The sequence below is a fragment of the Astyanax mexicanus genome, chromosome 17, assembly GCF_023375975.1.
Source record: "Astyanax mexicanus isolate ESR-SI-001 chromosome 17, AstMex3_surface, whole genome shotgun sequence".
NCBI lineage: Eukaryota > Metazoa > Chordata > Actinopteri > Characiformes > Acestrorhamphidae > Astyanax > Astyanax mexicanus.
In genome coordinates, this window is record NC_064424.1 from 34,220,094 (window position 1) to 34,239,662 (window position 19,569).

Sequence of the window (19,569 nt, forward strand, 5' to 3'; positions counted from 1 at the left end):
TTCTATTGATTTATTGATCTGTCCTTCCCCTATTTATTAATCTATTGACCTGCCCTCCCCCTTTCAATTGATGTCCTCCCCTTTTCTATTGATCAGCCCTTCCCCTTTCTATTGATTTATTGATCTGCCCTCCCCCTTTCTATTGATTTGATTTATTGATCTGCCCTCCCCTTTCTATTGATGTCCTCCCCCTTTCTATTAATCTGTCCCCCCTTTCTATTGATTTATTGATCTGCCCTTCCCCTTTCTATTGATGTCCTCCCCCTTTCTATTAATCTGTCCCCCCTTTCTATTGATTTATTGATCTGCCCTTCCCCTTTCTATTGATGTCCTCCCCCTTTCTATTAATCTGTCCCCCCTTTCTATTGATTTGATGATCTGCCCTCCCCCTTTCTATTTTTTTTATTTTTTATATAAACCTTTATTTTACCAGGCAAATCATTAAGAACAACTTTCTATTTACAATGGCAGCCTGATCTGCCCTCCCCCTTTCTATTGATTTGATGATCTGCCCTCCCCCTTTCTATTTTTTTTATTTTTTATTTAAACCTTTATTTTACCAGGCAAATCATTAAGAACAACTTTCTATTTACAATGGCAGCCTGATCTGCCCTCCTCCTTTCTATTGATCTGTCCTCCCCCTTTCTATTGATCTGTCCTCCCCCTTTCTATTGATCTGTCCTCCCCCTTTATATTGATCTGTCCTCCCCCTTTATATTGATCTGTCCATTTATCTATCTATCCTCTCCATTTTTTGTTATATCTATTTACCCTATAAGGACAGCAGGAAAGTAAGGTAGAGGCTGTGCTCCTCCAGAGTCTCAGACAGCGCTGTAGCCATCCTCTCTGCAGGGAAACATTAATACAGAATAACATAAGACATGGTGTAAAACCCTCTGATATACATCCCATACACATGCAATAGAACTGTAGACATACAAGACATACAATAGAATTGCTATAATATCCCGTTAATACGCCTACAATATTAAAAAATGTTTCTCAGACCTAAAATTATATTAAACTAATTTCTGATGGAATACAGATGGATTTCTAATGTCTTATTCTACATACAAATATACACGTGTTTTATGGTTCTGTGCTGAACATTTGACTTTAAGACCCCTTTTTTTTTTTAAGTGTGAACTTGTTTTGTTTCCTGCTTTAGGTAAAACTAAACTCTGACCTTGTTTTTGGGAGCTGTTTCTATGCTATCCACCATGACCTCCACGCTGCTCTCCAGATCCCCCTCAGCCTATAAGAGACAGAGTAAAAAAAAATAGAGGGGTTTACCAAAGAACTGTAGACCTATAACTGTTTAAAGACAAAGTGAAATAAAAAACACCTTACTAATAATTTAACTGCAAAAATTGTTAAAGTTTAATACTTTAAAGAAAGTGAAACAGAATAAAATGGTGTTTAAAACCTCTTCTTAAGAATTGCAGAATTGTTATATCACTAAATAAAAAGTATTATTACTAAATGAGATACAGTAATGGGTCATACATGGAAAATATCTAAACAAGCTGATACTGCAGGTACCTCTTCTATAGCTGACAGCAAGATTCCCAACTCTTACCTGTGCAACTGGCACTGGCTCAGACTCAGGCTTGGTGCTGTTGGTGTCCAGCCTGTGAGAGGGATCCGCCTCTGCATCCAGCACCAGGACATCGATACCTGACCTGAAACGAGAGAAAATTGAGGTCTTAATGTTGGTGGCGAGGTGTTACGAAATAATGTGCGTGTTAATGATGGGCGATAGTGCAGTGACTTACTGGCTGGATGTCTCTGAGTGGAAGGTGGTGGTAAGGGGCGCTACCTCTGCTTCCTCCCACTGTCCAAAAATAGATAAAACAAGATAAGATAAGATAAGATAATTGCTTATGAATCCAACAGTGGGAAAATTGACAGTATTACAGCAGCAAGAGAACAGCAAGGCATTCCTAAGCAGAAAGACGTAACAATATAAGACAACTAGAAAAGGTAAAGTTCGTGAACGAACTTTAAGTTGGCTTGGAAAAGAACGCTAATAACGTTAAAAAGTTAAAATGGTTGCTAAGCTTTTTCCGTCTGAAGAGTGTGAAGAGTCATTGATATGCTGTTAACGCTAAATACTAAAAACGCTGACATCTAAAAACATTTGGTTAAACGCTGAAATCTAAAAACATTTGGTTAAACGCTGAAATCTAAAAATGTTTGATTAAACGCTGAAATCTAAAAACGTTTGGTTAAACAATGAAATCTAAAAACATTTGGTTAAATGCTGAAATCTAAAAACGTTTGATTAAACGCTGAAATCTAAAAACGTTTGGTTAAATGCTGAAATCTAAAAACGCTTGTTTAAATGCTGAAATCGTAAAACTTTTGGTTAAACTTTTGATTGCTAATGTGTTGCTAGGCGGTTGCTATCATTTCTGAAAAGGTTGCTAAGCTGTTGCTAGGCAATTGCTAATGTTTTCCAGGTGGTTGCTAAGCTGTTGCTAACTGGTTGCTAGGCAATTGCTAACATATAACAGGTGGTTGCTAAGGTGTTGCTAGGTGGTTGCTAGGGTGTTGCTAGGTTGTTGCTATCATTTCTAAAGTGGTTGCTAAGTGGTTGCTAGGCAGTTGCTATCGTTTTCCTAGTGGTTGTTAAGGTGTTGCTATGTGGTTGCTAGGCAGTTGCTATCATTTCTAAAGTGGTTGCTAAGTGGTTGCTAGGCAGTTGCTATCGTTTTCCTAGTGGTTGTTAAGGTGTTGCTAAGTGGTTGCTAGGCAGTTGCTATCATTTCTAAAGTGGTTGCTAGGCAGTTTCTAACGTTTTCCCAATGGTTGTTAAGGTGTTGCTATGTGGTTGCTAGGCAGTTGTTTTCGTTTCTAAAGTGGTTGCTAAGTGGTTGCTAGGCAGTTGCTAACGTTTTCCAGGTGGTTGCTAAGTGGTTGCTAGGCAGTTGCTAACGTTTTCCAGGTGGTTGCTAGGCAGTTGCTAAGTGGTTGCTAGGCAGTTGCTAACGTTTTCCAAGTGGTTGCTAGGCAGTTGCTAAGTGGTTGCTAGGCAGTTGCTAACATTTTCCAGGTGGTTGCTAAGTGGTTGCTAGGTAGTTGCTAACATATTCCAGGTGGTTGCTAGGCAGCTGCTAAGTGGTTGCTAGGCAGTTGCTAACGTTTTCCAGGTGGTTGCTAAGTGGTTGCTAGGCAGTTGCTAACGTTTTCCAGGTGGTTGCTAGGCAGTTGCTAAGTGGTTGCTAGGCAGTCGCTAACGTTTTCCAAGTGGTTGCTAGGCAGTTGCTAAGTGGTTGCTAGGCAGTTGCTAACGTTTTCCAGGTGGTTGCTAGGCAGTTGCTAACGTTTTCCAGGTGGTTGCTAGGCAGTTGCTAAGTTGTTGCTAGGCAGTTGCTAACGTTTTCCAGGTGGTTGCTAAGTGGTTGCTAGGCAGTTGCTAACGTATTCCAGGTGGTTGCTAGGCAGTTGCTAAGTGGTTGGTAGGCAGTTGCTAACGTTTTCCAGGTGGTTGCTCAGTGGTTGCTAGGCAGTTGCTAACGTTTTCCAGGTGGTTGCTAAGTGGTTGCTAGGCAGTTGCTAAGTGGTTGCTAGGCAGTTGCTAACGTTTTCCAGGTGGTTGCTCAGTGGTTGCTAGGCAGTTGCTAACGTTTTCCAGGTGGTTGCTAAGTGGTTGCTAGGCAGTTGCTAACGTATTCCAGGTGGTTGCTAGGCAGTTGCTAAGTGGTTGCTAGGCAGTTGCTAACGTTTTCCAAGTGGTTGCTAGGCAGTTGCTAAGTGGTTGCTAGGCAGTTGCTAACGTTTTCCAGGTGGTTGCTAAGTGGTTGCTAGGCAGTTGCTAACGTTTTCCAGGTGGTTGCTAGGCAGTTGCTAAGTGGTTGCTAGGCAGTTGCTAACGTTTTCCAAGTGGTTGCTAGGCAGTTGCTAAGTTGTTGCTAGGCAGTTGCTAACGTTTTCCAGGTGGTTGCTAAGTGGTTGCTAGGCAGTTGCTAACGTTTTCCAGGTGGTTGCTAGGCAGTTGCTAAGTGGTTGCTAGGCAGTTGCTAACGTTTTCCAAGTGGTTGCTAGGCAGTTGCTAAGTGGTTGCTAGGCAGTTGCTAACGTTTTCCAGGTGGTTGCTCAGTGGTTGCTAGGCAGTTGCTAACGTTTTCCAGGTGGTTGCTAAGGTGTTGCTAAGTGGTTGCTAGGCAGTTGCTAACGTTTTCCAGGTGGTTGCTAAGGTGGTTGCTAAGCAGTTATTAGGTGGTTGCTAAGCCCTGGCTGGGGTGCCGGGGTGTCCAAACTTTTGACTGATAGCTGCTCCATACAGCAGCTCCTCCATACACTCACAGTACTGGAGGAGCAGGGGAGAGAAGGGGTTCCGTGCGCAGAGCTGCTCGTGTGTGAGATGGAACTCTGGGCCCCCCATTCATTTCTATGGGAAAACTTCGTACGACATTTGTACGAAAACCGTACGACGTATCGTCGAAACGTTAAAATTTTCGGAAAGAACGCGGTAAGTTCTATAGACCGTCCGATTTTTGTTTTTGTATGTCAAAAATTGTGACGTTCACGGCCGTTCAAAATTCTCCCCCATTCATTCCTATGGGAAAAAAACGCTCACGTTTACGAAGTTTTTACGAAAACTGTACGATAAATCGCTTCAAAAAGCACAAGCAACCTGAACCGGTATAGGTCCGACGATCCTGCAAAGTTTCAGGTTTCTACGTTAAAAGCCCTAGGAGGAGATAGTGATTAAATTTTGCGAATAGAATAATAATAATAACTAGAAAAGGCAAAGTTCGTGAACGAACTTTAAGTTGGCTTGGAAAAGAGCGCTAATAACGTTGAAAAGTTAAAATGGTTGACAGAAACTTAAAAAGCTGTTTCTGTCTGAAGAGTGTGAAGAGTCGTTGCTATGCTGTTAACTTTTGGCTAAAAGCTAAATACCAAAAACGCTGTAATCTAAAAACGTTTGGTTAAACGCTTAAATCTAAAAACATTTGGTTAAACGCTGAAATCTAAAAACCTTTGGTTAATTGCTTACATCTAGAAATGTTTTGTAAGATGCTGAAATCCAAAAACTTTTGGTTAAACACTGAAATCTTAAAACGTTTGTTTAACAGCTGAAATCTAAAAACTTTTGGTTAAACGCTGAAATCTTAAAACGTTTGTTTTTATGTTGAAATCTCGAAACTTTTGGTTAAATGCTGAAATCTAAAAACTTTTGGTTAAATGTTGAAATCTAAAAAATTTTGGTTAAGTGCTGAAATCTAAAACTTTTGGTTACATGCTGAAATCTAAAAACTTTCCAGGTGGTTGCTAAGGTCTTGCTATAGTATCTGGGGTGGTTGCTGAGGTGTTGCTAGGTGGTTGCTAAGGTGTTGCTATGGTATCCAGGGTGGTTGCTAAGGAGTTGCTAGGTGGTTGCTAAGGTGTTGCTATGGTATCCAGGGTGGTTGCTAAGGTGTTGCTATGGTATCCAGGGTGGTTGCTAAGGTGTTGCTAGGCAGTTGCTAAGTGGTTGCTAGGCAGTTGCTAACGTTTTCCAAGTGGTTGCTAGGCAGTTGCTAAGTGGTTGCTAGGCAGTTGCTAACATTTTCCAGGTGGTTGCTAAGTGGTTGCTAGGTAGTTGCTAACATATTCCAGGTGGTTGCTAGGCAGCTGCTAAGTGGTTGCTAGGCAGTTGCTAACGTTTTCCAGGTGGTTGCTAAGTGGTTGCTAGGCAGTTGCTAACGGTTTCCAGGTGGTTGCTAGGCAGTTGCTTAGTGGTTGCTAGGCAGTTGCTAACGTTTTCCAAGTGGTTGCTAGGCAGTTGCTAAGTGGTTGCTAGGCAGTTGCTAACGTTTTCCAGGTGGTTGCTAAGTGGTTGCTAACTGGTTGCTAGGCAGTTGCTATCATTTCTAAAGTGGTTGCTAAGTGGTTGCTAGGCAGTTGCTAATGTTTTCCTAGTGGTTGCTAAGTGGTTGCTAGGTAGTTGCTAACATATTCCAGGTGGTTGCTAGGCAGCTGCTAAGTGGTTGCTAGGCAGTTGCTAACGTTTTCCAGGTGGTTGCTAAGTGGTTGCTAGGCAGTTGCTAACGTTTTCCAGGTGGTTGCTAGGCAGTTGCTAAGTGGTTGCTAGGCAGTTGCTAACGTTTTCCAAGTGGTTGCTAGGCAGTTGCTAAGTGGTTGCTAGGCAGTTGCTAACGTTTTCCAGGTGGTTGCTAAGTGGTTGCTAGGCAGTTGCTAACGTTTTCCAGGTGGTTGCTAGGCAGTTGCTAAGTGGTTGCTAGGCAGTTGCTAACGTTTTCCAGGTGGTTGCTCAGTGGTTGCTAGGCAGTTGCTAACGTTTTCCAGGTGGTTGCAAAGTGGTTGCTAGGCAGTTGCTAACCTATTCCAGGTGGTTGCTAGGCAGTTGCTAAGTGGTTGCTAGGCAGTTGCTAACGTTTTCCAAGTGGTTGCTAGGCAGTTGCTAAGTGGTTGCTAGGCAGTTGCTAACGTTTTCCAGGTGGTTGCTAAGTGGTTGCTAGGCAGTTGCTAACGTTTTCCAGGTGGTTGCTAGGCAGTTGCTAAGTGGTTGCTAGGCAGTTGCTAACGTTTTCCAAGTGGTTGCTAGGCAGTTGCTAAGTGGTTGCTAGGCAGTTGCTAACGTTTTCCAGGTGGTTGCTAAGTGGTTGCTAGGCAGTTGCTAACATTTTCCAGGTGGTTGCTAGGCAGTTGCTAAGTTGTTGCTAGGCAGTTGCTAACGTTTTCCAGGTGGTTGCTAAGTGGTTGCTAGGCAGTTGCTAACGTATTCCAGGTGGTTGCTAGGCAGTTGCTAAGTGGTTGCTAGGCAGTTGCTAACGTTTTCCAGGTGGTTGCTCAGTGGTTGCTAGGCAGTTGCTAATGTTTTCCAGGTGGTTGCTAAGTGGTTGCTAGGCAGTTGCTAACGTATTCCAGGTGGTTGCTAGGCAGTTGCTAAGTGGTTGCTAGGCAGTTGCTAACGTTTTCCAAGTGGTTGCTAGGCAGTTGCTAAGTGGTTGCTAGGCAGTTGCTAACGTTTTCCAGGTGGTTGCTAAGGTGTTGCTAAGTGGTTGCTAGGCAGTTGCTAACGTTTTCCAGGTGGTTGCTAAGGTGGTTGCTAAGCAGTTATTAGGTGGTTGCTAAGCCCTGGCTGGGGTGCCGGGGTGTCCAAACTTTTGACTGATAGCTGCTCCATACAGCAGCTCCTCCATACACTCACAGTACTGGAGGAGCAGGGGAGAGAAGGGGTTCCGTGCGCAGAGCTGCTCGTGTGTGAGATGGAACTCTGGGCCCCCCATTCATTTCTATGGGAAAACTTCGTACGACATTTGTACGAAAACCGTACGACGTATCGTCGAAACGTTAAAATTTTCGGAAAGAACGCGGTAAGTTCTATAGACCGTCCGATTTTTGTCTTTGTATGTCAAAAATTGTTACCTACACAAACGTTCAAAGTTGTCCCCCATTCATTTCCTATGGGAAAAAAAAGCGTACGTTTACGAAGTTTTTACGAAAACCGTACGATGTATCGCTTAAAAAAGCACAAGCAACCTAATCGGGTATAGGTCCTACGATACTGCAAAATTTCGTGATTCTACGTCAAAAGCCCTAGGAGGAGATGCGTATAGAAATTTGAGCGCGGAATAATAATAATAATAACTAGAAAAGGCAAAGTTCGTGAACGAACTTTAAGTTGGCTTGGAAAAGAGCGCTAATAACGTTGAAAAGTTAAAATGGTTGACAGAAACTTAAAAAGCTGTTTCTGTCTGAAGAGTGTGAAGAGTCGTTGCTATGCTGTTAACTTTTGGCTAAAAGCTAAATACCAAAAACGCTGTAATCTAAAAACGTTTGGTTAAACGCTTAAATCTAAAAACATTTGGTTAAACGCTGAAATCTAAAAACCTTTGGTTAATTGCTTACATCTAGAAATGTTTTGTAAGATGCTGAAATCCAAAAACTTTTGGTTAAACACTGAAATCTTAAAACGTTTGTTTAACAGCTGAAATCTAAAAACTTTTGGTTAAACGCTGAAATCTTAAAACGTTTGTTTTTATGTTGAAATCTCGAAACTTTTGGTTAAATGCTGAAATCTAAAAACTTTTGGTTAAATGTTGAAATCTAAAAAATTTTGGTTAAGTGCTGAAATCTAAAACTTTTGGTTACATGCTGAAATCTAAAAACTTTCCAGGTGGTTGCTAAGGTCTTGCTATAGTATCTGGGGTGGTTGCTGAGGTGTTGCTAGGTGGTTGCTAAGGTGTTGCTATGGTATCCAGGGTGGTTGCTAAGGAGTTGCTAGGTGGTTGCTAAGGTGTTGCTATGGTATCCAGGGTGGTTGCTAAGGTGTTGCTATGGTATCCAGGGTGGTTGCTAAGGTGTTGCTAGGCAGTTGCTAAGTGGTTGCTAGGCAGTTGCTAACGTTTTCCAAGTGGTTGCTAGGCAGTTGCTAAGTGGTTGCTAGGCAGTTGCTAACATTTTCCAGGTGGTTGCTAAGTGGTTGCTAGGTAGTTGCTAACATATTCCAGGTGGTTGCTAGGCAGCTGCTAAGTGGTTGCTAGGCAGTTGCTAACGTTTTCCAGGTGGTTGCTAAGTGGTTGCTAGGCAGTTGCTAACGGTTTCCAGGTGGTTGCTAGGCAGTTGCTTAGTGGTTGCTAGGCAGTTGCTAACGTTTTCCAAGTGGTTGCTAGGCAGTTGCTAAGTGGTTGCTAGGCAGTTGCTAACGTTTTCCAGGTGGTTGCTAAGTGGTTGCTAACTGGTTGCTAGGCAGTTGCTATCATTTCTAAAGTGGTTGCTAAGTGGTTGCTAGGCAGTTGCTAATGTTTTCCTAGTGGTTGCTAAGTGGTTGCTAGGTAGTTGCTAACATATTCCAGGTGGTTGCTAGGCAGCTGCTAAGTGGTTGCTAGGCAGTTGCTAACGTTTTCCAGGTGGTTGCTAAGTGGTTGCTAGGCAGTTGCTAACGTTTTCCAGGTGGTTGCTAGGCAGTTGCTAAGTGGTTGCTAGGCAGTTGCTAACGTTTTCCAAGTGGTTGCTAGGCAGTTGCTAAGTGGTTGCTAGGCAGTTGCTAACGTTTTCCAGGTGGTTGCTAAGTGGTTGCTAGGCAGTTGCTAACGTTTTCCAGGTGGTTGCTAGGCAGTTGCTAAGTGGTTGCTAGGCAGTTGCTAACGTTTTCCAGGTGGTTGCTCAGTGGTTGCTAGGCAGTTGCTAACGTTTTCCAGGTGGTTGCAAAGTGGTTGCTAGGCAGTTGCTAACCTATTCCAGGTGGTTGCTAGGCAGTTGCTAAGTGGTTGCTAGGCAGTTGCTAACGTTTTCCAAGTGGTTGCTAGGCAGTTGCTAAGTGGTTGCTAGGCAGTTGCTAACGTTTTCCAGGTGGTTGCTAAGTGGTTGCTAGGCAGTTGCTAACGTTTTCCAGGTGGTTGCTAGGCAGTTGCTAAGTGGTTGCTAGGCAGTTGCTAACGTTTTCCAAGTGGTTGCTAGGCAGTTGCTAAGTGGTTGCTAGGCAGTTGCTAACGTTTTCCAGGTGGTTGCTAAGTGGTTGCTAGGCAGTTGCTAACATTTTCCAGGTGGTTGCTAGGCAGTTGCTAAGTTGTTGCTAGGCAGTTGCTAACGTTTTCCAGGTGGTTGCTAAGTGGTTGCTAGGCAGTTGCTAACGTATTCCAGGTGGTTGCTAGGCAGTTGCTAAGTGGTTGCTAGGCAGTTGCTAACGTTTTCCAGGTGGTTGCTCAGTGGTTGCTAGGCAGTTGCTAATGTTTTCCAGGTGGTTGCTAAGTGGTTGCTAGGCAGTTGCTAACGTATTCCAGGTGGTTGCTAGGCAGTTGCTAAGTGGTTGCTAGGCAGTTGCTAACGTTTTCCAAGTGGTTGCTAGGCAGTTGCTAAGTGGTTGCTAGGCAGTTGCTAACGTTTTCCAGGTGGTTGCTAAGGTGTTGCTAAGTGGTTGCTAGGCAGTTGCTAACGTTTTCCAGGTGGTTGCTAAGGTGGTTGCTAAGCAGTTATTAGGTGGTTGCTAAGCCCTGGCTGGGGTGCCGGGGTGTCCAAACTTTTGACTGATAGCTGCTCCATACAGCAGCTCCTCCATACACTCACAGTACTGGAGGAGCAGGGGAGAGAAGGGGTTCCGTGCGCAGAGCTGCTCGTGTGTGAGATGGAACTCTGGGCCCCCCATTCATTTCTATGGGAAAACTTCGTACGACATTTGTACGAAAACCGTACGACGTATCGTCGAAACGTTAAAATTTTCGGAAAGAACGCGGTAAGTTCTATAGACCGTCCGATTTTTGTCTTTGTATGTCAAAAATTGTTACCTACACAAACGTTCAAAGTTGTCCCCCATTCATTTCCTATGGGAAAAAAAAGCGTACGTTTACGAAGTTTTTACGAAAACCGTACGATGTATCGCTTAAAAAAGCACAAGCAACCTAATCGGGTATAGGTCCTACGATACTGCAAAATTTCGTGATTCTACGTCAAAAGCCCTAGGAGGAGATGCGTATAGAAATTTGAGCGCGGAATAATAATAATAATAATAATAAGAAGATTACGAAGAACAGTAAGTTGGCTTTTCCAAGCCAACTTAATAATAAGAAGATTACGAAGAACAGTAAGTTGGCTTTTCCAAGCCAACTTAATAATAATAATAAGTAGAACTAGAAAAGGTAAAGTTCGTGAACGAACTTTAAGTTGGCTTGGAAAAGAACGCTAATAACGTTAAAAAGTTAAAATGGTTGCTAAGCTTTTTCTGTCTGAAGAGTGTGAAGAGTCATTGATATGCTGTTAACGCTAAATGCTAAAAACGCTGAAATCTAAAAACGTTTGGTTAAACGATGAAATCTACAAACATTTGGTTAAACGCTGAAATCTAAAAACGTTTGATTAAACGCTGACATCTAAAAACGTTTGGTTAAACGCTGAAATCTAAAAACGCTTGTTTAAATGCTGAAATCGTAAAACTTTTGGTTAAACTTTTGATTGCTAATGTGTTGCTAGGCGGTTGCTATCATTTCTGAAAAGGTTGCTAAGCTGTTGCTAGGCAATTGCTAATGTTTTCCAGGTGGTTGCTAAGCTGTTGCTAACTGGTTGCTAGGCAATTGCTAACATATAACAGGTGGTTGCTAAGGTGTTGCTAGGTGGTTGCTAGGGTGTTGCTAGGTTGTTGCTATCATTTCTAAAGTGGTTGCTAAGTGGTTGCTAGGCAGTTGCTATCGTTTTCCTAGTGGTTGTTAAGGTGTTGCTAAGTGGTTGCTAGGCAGTTGATATCATTTCTAAAGTGGTTGCTAAGTGGTTGCTAGGCAGTTGCTATCGTTTTCCTAGTGGTTGTTAAGGTGTTGCTAAGTGGTTGCTAGGCAGTTGCTATCATTTCTAAAGTGGTTGCTAGGCAGTTGCTAACGTTTTCCCAATGGTTGTTAAGGTGTTGCTAAGTGGTTGCTAGGCAGTTGCTTTCATTTCTAAAGTGGTTGCTAAGTGGTTGCTAGGCAGTTGCTAACGTTTTCCAGGTGGTTGCTAAGTGGTTGCTAGGCAGTTGCTAACGTTTTCCAGGTGGTTGCTAGGCAGTTGCTAAGTGGTTGCTAGGCAGTTGCTAACGTTTTCCAAGTGGTTGCTAGGCAGTTGCTAAGTGGTTGCTAGGCAGTTGCTAACATTTTCCAGGTGGTTGCTAAGTGGTTACTAGGTAGTTGCTAACATATTCCAGGTGGTTGCTAGGCAGCTGCTAAGTGGTTGCTAGGCAGTTGCTAACGTTTTCCAGGTGGTTGCTAAGTGGTTGCTAGGCAGTTGCTAACGTTTTCCAGGTGGTTGCTAGGCAGTTGCTAAGTGGTTGCTAGGCAGTTGCTAACGTTTTCCAAGTGGTTGCTAGGCAGTTGCTAAGTGGTTGCTAGGCAGTTGCTAACGTTTTCCAGGTGGTTGCTAAGTGGTTGCTAGGCAGTTGCTAACGTTTTCCAGGTGGTTGCTAGGCAGTTGCTAAGTTGTTGCTAGGCAGTTGCTAACGTTTTCCAGGTGGTTGCTAAGTGGTTGCTAGGCAGTTGCTAACGTATTCCAGGTGGTTGCTAGGCAGTTGCTAAGTGGTTGCTAGGCAGTTGCTAACGTTTTCCAGGTGGTTGCTCAGTGGTTGCTAGGCAGTTGCTAACGTTTTCCAGGTGGTTGCTAAGTGGTTGCTAGGCAGTTGCTAACGTATTCCAGGTGGTTGCTAGGCAGTTGCTAAGTGGTTGCTAGGCAGTTGCTAACGTTTTCCAAGTGGTTGCTAGGCAGTTGCTAAGTGGTTGCTAGGCAGTTGCTAACGTTTTCCAGGTGGTTGCTAAGTGGTTGCTAGGCAGTTGCTAACGTTTTCCAGGTGGTTGCTAGGCAGTTGCTAAGTGGTTGCTAGGCAGTTGCTAACGTTTTCCTAGTGGTTGCTAAGGTGTTGCTAAGTGGTTGCTAGGCAGTTGCTATCGTTTCTAAAGTGGTTGCTAAGCTGTTGCTAGGCTGTTTCTAACGTTTTCCTGGTGGTTGCTAAGGTGTTGCTAACTGGTTGCTAGGCAGTTGCTATCATTTCTAAAGTGGTTGCTAAGTGGTTGCTAGGCAGTTGCTAACGTTTTCCAGGTGGTTGCTAAGGTGTTGCTAAGTGGTTGCTAGGCAGTTGCTAACGTTTTCCAGGTGGTTGCTAAGGTGTTGCTAACTGGTTGCTAGGCAGTTGCTATAATTTCTAAAGTGGTTGCTAAGTGGTTGCTAGGCAGTTGCTAACGTTTTCCTAGTGGTTGCTAAGGTGTTGCTAAGTGGTTGCTAGGCAGTTGCTATCGTTTCTAAAGTGGTTGCTAAGCTGTTGCTAGGCTGTTTCTAATGTTTTCCAGGTGGTTGCTAAGGTGTTGCTAACTGGTTGCTAGGCAGTTGCTATAATTTCTAAAGTGGTTGCTAAGTGGTTGCTAGGCAGTTGCTAACGTTTTCCAGGTGGTTGCTAAGGTGTTGCTAAGTGGTTGCTAGGCAGTTGCTAACGTTTTCCAGGTGGTTGCTAAGGTGTTGCTAACTGGTTGCTAGGCAGTTGCTATAATTTCTAAAGTGGTTGCTAAGTGGTTGCTAGGCAGTTGCTAACGTTTTCCAGGTGGTTGCTAAGCAGTTAATAGGTGGTTGCTAAACCCTGGCTGGGGTGCCGGGGTGTCCAAACTTTTGACTGATAGCTGCTCCATACAGCAGCTCCTCCATACACTCACAGTACTGGAGGAGCAGGGGAGAGAAGGGGTTCCGTGCGCAGAGCTGCTCGTGTGTGAGATGGAACTCTGGGCCCCCCATTCATTTCTATGGGAAAACTTCGTACGACATTTGTACGAAATCCGTACGACGTATCGTTTCGTAAAGCATATTTTCGGAAAGAACTCACTAAGTTCTATAGACCATCCGAATTTCGTCTTCATATCTCAAAAATTCTGACGTTCACAGCCGTTCAAAAATCTTCTAGTTCATTGTCTATGGAAAAAAGGGCGTACGTTTACGAAGTTTTTACGAAAACCGTACGATATATCGCTCCAAAAAGCACAAGCAACGTAATTCACTATAGGTCCCACGATCCCTGAAAGTTTCGTGATTCTACGTTAAAAGCCCTAGGAGGAGTAGCGTTTAACAAAAGTGAGGAAGAATAATAATAATAATAACTAGAAAAGGCAAAGTTCGTGAACGAACTTTAAGTTGGCTTGGAAAAGAACGCTAATAACGTTAAAAAGTTAAAATGGTTGCTAAGCTGTTTCTGTCTGAAGAGTGTGAAGAGTCGTGGATATGCTGTTAACTTTTGGCTAAACGCTAAATGCCAAAAACGCCGAAATCTAAAAATGTTTGGTTAAACGCTGCAATCTAAAAACGTTTGGTTAAACGCTGAAATCTAAAAACATTTGGTTAAACGCTGAAATCTAAAAACGTTTGGTTAAACGCTGAAATCTAAAAACGTTTAGTTAAACGCTGAAATCTAAAAACGTTTGTTTAAATGCTGAAATCGTAAAACTTTTGGTTAATCTTTTGATTGCCAATTTGATGCTAGGCAGTTGCTATCATTTCTGAAGTGGTTGCTAAGCTGTTGCTAGGCAGTTGCTAATGTTTTCCAGGTGGTTGCTAAGCTGTTGCTAACTGTTTGCTAGGCAGTTGCTAACATATTACAGGTGGTTGCTAAGGTGTTGCTAGGTGGTTGCTAGGTTGTTGCTAGGGTGTTGCTATGGTATGCGGGGTGGTTGCTAAGATGTTGCTAGGTGGTTGCTAGGTGGTTGATAACTTGTTGCTAGGTGGTTGCTAAGGTGTTGCTATGGTATCCGGGGTGGTTGCTAAGGTGTTGCTAGGTGGTTGCTAGGCAGTTGCTATCATTTCTAAAGTGGTTGCTAAGTGGTTGCTAGGCAGTTGCTAACGTTTTCCTAGTGGTTGTTAAGGTGTTGCTAAGTGGTTGCTAGGCAGTTGCTAACGTTTTCCAGTTGGTTGCTAAGTGGTTGCTAGGCAGTTGCTAATGTTTTCCAGGTGGTTGCTAGGCAGTTGCTAAGTGGTTGCTAGGCAGTTGCTAACGTTTTCCAAGTGGTTACTAGGCATTTGCTAAGTGGTTGCTAGGCAGTTGCTAACGTTTTCCAGTTGGTTGCTAAGTGGTTGCTAGGCAGTTGCTAACGTTTTCCAGGTGGTTGCTAGGCAGTTGCTAAGTTGTTGCTAGGCAGTTGCTAACGTTTTCCAGGTGGTTGCTAAGTGGTTGCTAGGCAGTTGCTAACGTATTCCAGGTGGTTGCTAGGCAGTTGCTAAGTGGTTGCTAGGCAGTTGCTAACGTTTTCTAGGTGGTTGCTAAGTGGTTGCTAGGCAGTTGCTAACATATTCCAGGTGGTTGCTAGGCAGTTGCTAAGTGGTTGCTAGGCAGTTGCTAACGTTTTCCAAGTGGTTGCTAGGCAGTTGCTAAGTGGTTGCTAGGCAGTTGCTAACGTTTTCCAAGTGGTTGCTAGGCAGTTGCTAAGTGGTTGCTAGGCAGTTGCTAACGTTTTCCAGGTGGTTGCTAAGTGGTTGCTAGGCAGTTGCTAACATTTTCCAGGTGGTTGCTAGGCAGTTGCTAAGTGGTTGCTAGGCAGTTGCTAACGTTTTCCAAGTGGTTGCTAGGCAGTTGCTAAGTGGTTGCTAGGCAGTTGCTAACATTTTCCAGGTGGTTGCTAAGTGGTTGCTAGGTAGTTGCTAACATATTCCAGGTGGTTGCTAGGCAGCTGCTAAGTGGTTGCTAGGCAGTTGCTAACGTTTTCCAGGTGGTTGCTAAGTGGTTGCTAGGCAGTTGCTAACGTTTTCCAGGTGGTTGCTAGGCAGCTGCTAAGTGGTTGCTAGGCAGTTGCTAACGTTTTCCAGGTGGTTGCTAAGTGGTTGCTAGGCAGTTGCTAACGTATTCCAGGTGGTTGCTAGGCAGTTGCTAAGTGGTTGCTAGGCAGTTGCTAATGTTTTCCAAGTGGTTGCTAGGCAGTTGCTAAGTGGTTGCTAGGCAGTTGCTAACGTTTTCCAGGTGGTTGCTAAGTGGTTGCTAGGCAGTTGCTAACGTTTTCCAGGTGGTTGCTAGGCAGTTGCTAAGTGGTTGCTAGGCAGTTGCTAACGTTTTCCAAGTGGTTGCTAGGCAGTTGCTAAGTGGTTGCTAGGCAGTTGCTAACGTTTTCCAAGTGGTTGCTAGGCAGTTGCGAAGTGGTTGCTAGGCAGTTGCTAACGTTTTCCAGGTGGTTGCTAAGTGGTTGCTAGGCAGTTGCTAACGTTTTCCTAGTGGTTGTTAAGGTGTTGCTGAGTGGTTGCTAGGCAGTTGCTATCATTTCTAAAGTGGTTGCTAAGTGGTTGCTAGGCATTTGCTAACGTTTTCCAGGTGGTTGCTAAGTGGTTGCTAACTGGTTGCTAGGCAGTTGCTATCATTTCTAAAGTGGTTGCTAAGTGGTTGCTAGGCAGTTGCTAACGTTTTACTAGTGGTTGCTAAGTGGTTGCTAACTGGTTGCTAGGCAGTTGCTAACGTTTTCCAGGTGGTTGCTAAGGTGTTGCTAAGTGGTTGCTAGGCAGTTGCTAACGTTTTCCAGGTGGTTGCTAAGGTGGTTGCTAAGCAGTTATTAGGTGGTTGCTAAGCCCTGGCTGGGGTGCCGGGGTGTCCAAACTTTTGACTGATAGCTGCTCCATACAGCAGCTCCTCCATACACTCACAGTACTGGAGGAGCAGGGGAGAGAAGGGGTTCCGTGCGCAGAGCTGCTTGTGTGTGAGATGGAACTCTGGGCCCCCCATTCATTTCTATGGGAAAACTTCGTACGACAATTGTACGAAAACCGTACGTCGTATCACTTCGCAACCTCCTATTAATTTAAAGATCTCGATAAGATCTATAACCTCGCCGAATTTGGTGTTTGTATCTCAAAAATTGTGGCGGTTACGGACGTTTCAAAATTCGCCCCATTCATTCCTATGGGAAAAAAATGCGTACGTTTACGAAGTTTTTACGAAAACCGTACGATATATCGCTTCAAAAAGCACAAGCAACCTAAGTTGGTATAGGTACTACGATACTGCAAAATTTCGTGATTCTACGTTAAAAGCTGTAGGAGGAGTAGCGTTACAGAAATTGTGGCGAGAATAATAATAATAATAATAAGAAGATTACGAAGAACAATAAGTTGGCTTTTCCAAGCCAACTTAATAATAATAATAATAAGAAGATTACGAAGAACAAGAAGTTGGCTTTTCCAAGCCAACTTAATAAGATTACGAAGAACAATAAGTTGGCTTTTCCAAGCCAACTTAATTACAGACTGACCTGTGTTATAGGAGCTTGCTCCAGAAACTCCTCCTCTCCACTGTCATCCTCCAAGTCAGCCACAGCCTAGAAGAAGGGGAAGAGGTGAAAAACTGAATGGGTTTCCAAAAACCTTTAGATATTCAATCGTTTGAAGATAGTAGAGAGATAGAGAGGATATAGAACTAATTGCAAACTCTTACCTGTGCAGCTGGACCTGGGATAATCCTGGGCACTGGTCCAGTGGTGTCGAGCCTGTAAGAGGGAACCGCCTCTGCCACCAGCATCGGGCCGTCTGACCTGAAATGAGAAAAAACAGAGGTCCTACTGTTGGTGGTGAGGTATTTAAGAGACTATTTGAGTGTTGATGGTGGGTGAAAGTGCAGTGTCTTACTGGCTGAATGTCTCCGGGGGGTAGGTGGTGGTGAGGGACGCGATCCAGGCTTCCTCACACTGTTCAAAAACAGATAAAGATAATTGCTTATGAGTCCAACAGTGGGGAAGTTAACAGTATTACAGTAGTAAAGGGATAGCGAGACACACAGAAGCAGAAAGCTGGATACTGCTGTGTATAGTGTGTATGTGTGTGTAAGGGAATTCTGTATGTGTGTCCTAAAAACTTTAAATCTCCAATCGTTGGAAGATGGTAGAGAGAATACAGAATAAACCAGAAACTCTTACCTGTGCAACTGTACCAGTAGTGTCCAGCCTGTTCCAGGGTTCTGCCTCCGCAATCGCCACCAGAGTCTTGCAGCCATACCTGAAAGAGGGAATGGGAGGTGTCAGGGGGGTAAATCAAAATCAGAAAGAGGGAATGGAAGGTGTCAGGGTGGTAAATCAGAATCAGAAAGAGGGAATGGAAGGTGTCAGGGTGGTAAATCAGAATCAGAAAGAGGGAATGGGAGGTGTCAGGGTGGTAAATCAGAATCAGAAAGAGGGAATGGGAGGTGTCAGGGTGGTAAATCAGAATCAGAAAGAGGGAATGGGAGGTGTCAGGGTGGTAAATCAGAATCAGAAAGAGGGAATGGGAGTTGTCAGGGTGGTACAGGGGCAGGTAAGGAGGCTGTGATACCTTGCAGGTGTGGTTGCAAGCAACGGAGACTCTGGGTGGGAGCTGGGCAGGAGTCCCTCCAGCTGACCTTCTATCCACTGTTAACAATAAAATTTCATGTTAATAGAGATTCGGTGAAAGCAGAGCTGTACGTATTAGTGATGCTGCTAAAACAGAGATGTATGACAACGATACTTGATTACACTTTAATTGTTTATTGTGCTTTTCTCACCATCTTAATGTGAGCCCTCCGCTTCATCTCGAGAGACCCGGGCTGACATGGCGGGGGCTCCTCCCAGGCGGCTGGCTCATCACCCTGCCACTGCAAACAATCGTATGTCAGTCAGCTCATCACTGCCTCGTTTTTTTATTATTATTACCAAATTTCCTATTGTATGTATAATATTTACCTAAAACTATAACCACATTTGTTATGAATCTCTCCTTGTGATCAAATAAAGGGTAATCAAAAACATATGCACATATTTTTAAGAGTAATTTCCTTCCCTTCAAATCTAAATCCAAAAAGAACAGGAAAATACACAATATAAATAAGTGTTAAAATCTCCTTTACAATATATGCTGGCTATCTAACCATATCTTAGCTAAACTAGGTTAGTAAATTCCACAGAGTGCACAGTGGATACTCAGAGAACCCTCTTCAGAAATGAGCGGTGACTCAAAAACCCCAGTCTAAAGCTGGTTTAGTTAAATGTTGTGTATAACGTTATATCAGTAAATCTGAGGTTTTATAATAAGCGCTCTGAGCGGGTCTGAAAGTTAGTAGCTGCAGGTGTAACAGTTAGTGATAGAGACTCACCGGAGACACAGGACGAGTCCTGAAAGAAAAGTCTCCTGACTGCGCCTGAAAAACAAAACAAAGCCCTGATTTAAACTCCTGTCCTAATCCAGCTCTGGGTTTTTTTTCTGAGTGTTACTGAGGGTGAATTTTGTGTAAAAGTTTCCAGTTTACTCACCACTGTTGGAAGAGGTCCGCTCCTCCACTGGGGATCCATACCTGACCGGTATGGGGGTGAGCTCCCTCAGCGGCTACAGAAACCTGAAAAACAAAAATACAATTAATTAGTGAAAAACAGTAAAGATAATACAATTATACAGTAATTAAAAGATAATACAGATATTAAAACAGTGAATATAAAACAGTAAACTGGACCCGGTAGAGGGTCCTTCCGTCGAAGAGTTGCCGCTGCTGCTGCCGCTGCCTCTCACGAGCTCCGAAGGGTTCGAATAAAAACACAAATGGAATCTTCGTGCTAAGGGACGCCGGGGGCTTTTTTTTCTTCCTGCTTTTTTTTATTTAAACCTTTATTTTATTTTAGCACAACAAATTAATCTACTTTTGAAAAATAAATGGAAATTCTGAAAAAGTGGATTTTAACTATTTTTAATTTGTTTTTGTTTTTTTTAGACGTCTAGCTCTATTCACCATTCATTCATTTTGGACTGACTCGCGGGCTCCCTCTAGCGGTTATCAGTGTTTTTTCTGATATAAAGGGGAGACAGAAATTGGGTAAGGAAAAGTTTTTTTATATAAAAATATAATATAATATTATTAATAAAATTATTTATTATTATTACTTTTTAATATTTTTTCCCTGCTTTCCTGAAAATCCGCCCCTGGAGCTCCATTTTTTGAAAATGTGAAAACAAAGCAAACCTATGAACACACACACACACAATATATAAAAATACACAATACAATATACAATACAAATACACAATACACATATAAAAGTATATAATATAAATATATTTTTTTCTGTGAAAGTTCAGTAGAACCAGAGCCGGTATACAGGTGCTGGTCAACGAATTAGAATAATTTGAAATAGTGCAATCATGAAATTCTTT

General features: G+C 43.2%; 1 protein-coding gene across 1 annotated transcript; it reads right to left on the reverse strand.

Annotated features, from left to right (window-relative positions):
- Positions 1–727: 727 nt before the first annotated feature.
- LOC125782373 (uncharacterized) lies at positions 728–18,017 on the reverse strand. Its single transcript, XM_049466186.1, has 10 exons — positions 17,933–18,017; positions 17,722–17,798; positions 17,331–17,409; positions 17,044–17,102; positions 16,853–16,949; positions 16,671–16,736; positions 1,776–1,834; positions 1,580–1,682; positions 1,187–1,255; positions 728–846 (listed from the first exon to the last, which is right to left on the reverse strand). Exons 1-10 carry the CDS (start codon positions 17,957–17,959, stop codon positions 739–741), a joined length of 744 nt encoding a protein of 247 aa, XP_049322143.1. The 5' UTR covers positions 17,960–18,017; the 3' UTR covers positions 728–738.
- Between the last annotated feature and the right edge of the window lie 1,552 nt (positions 18,018–19,569).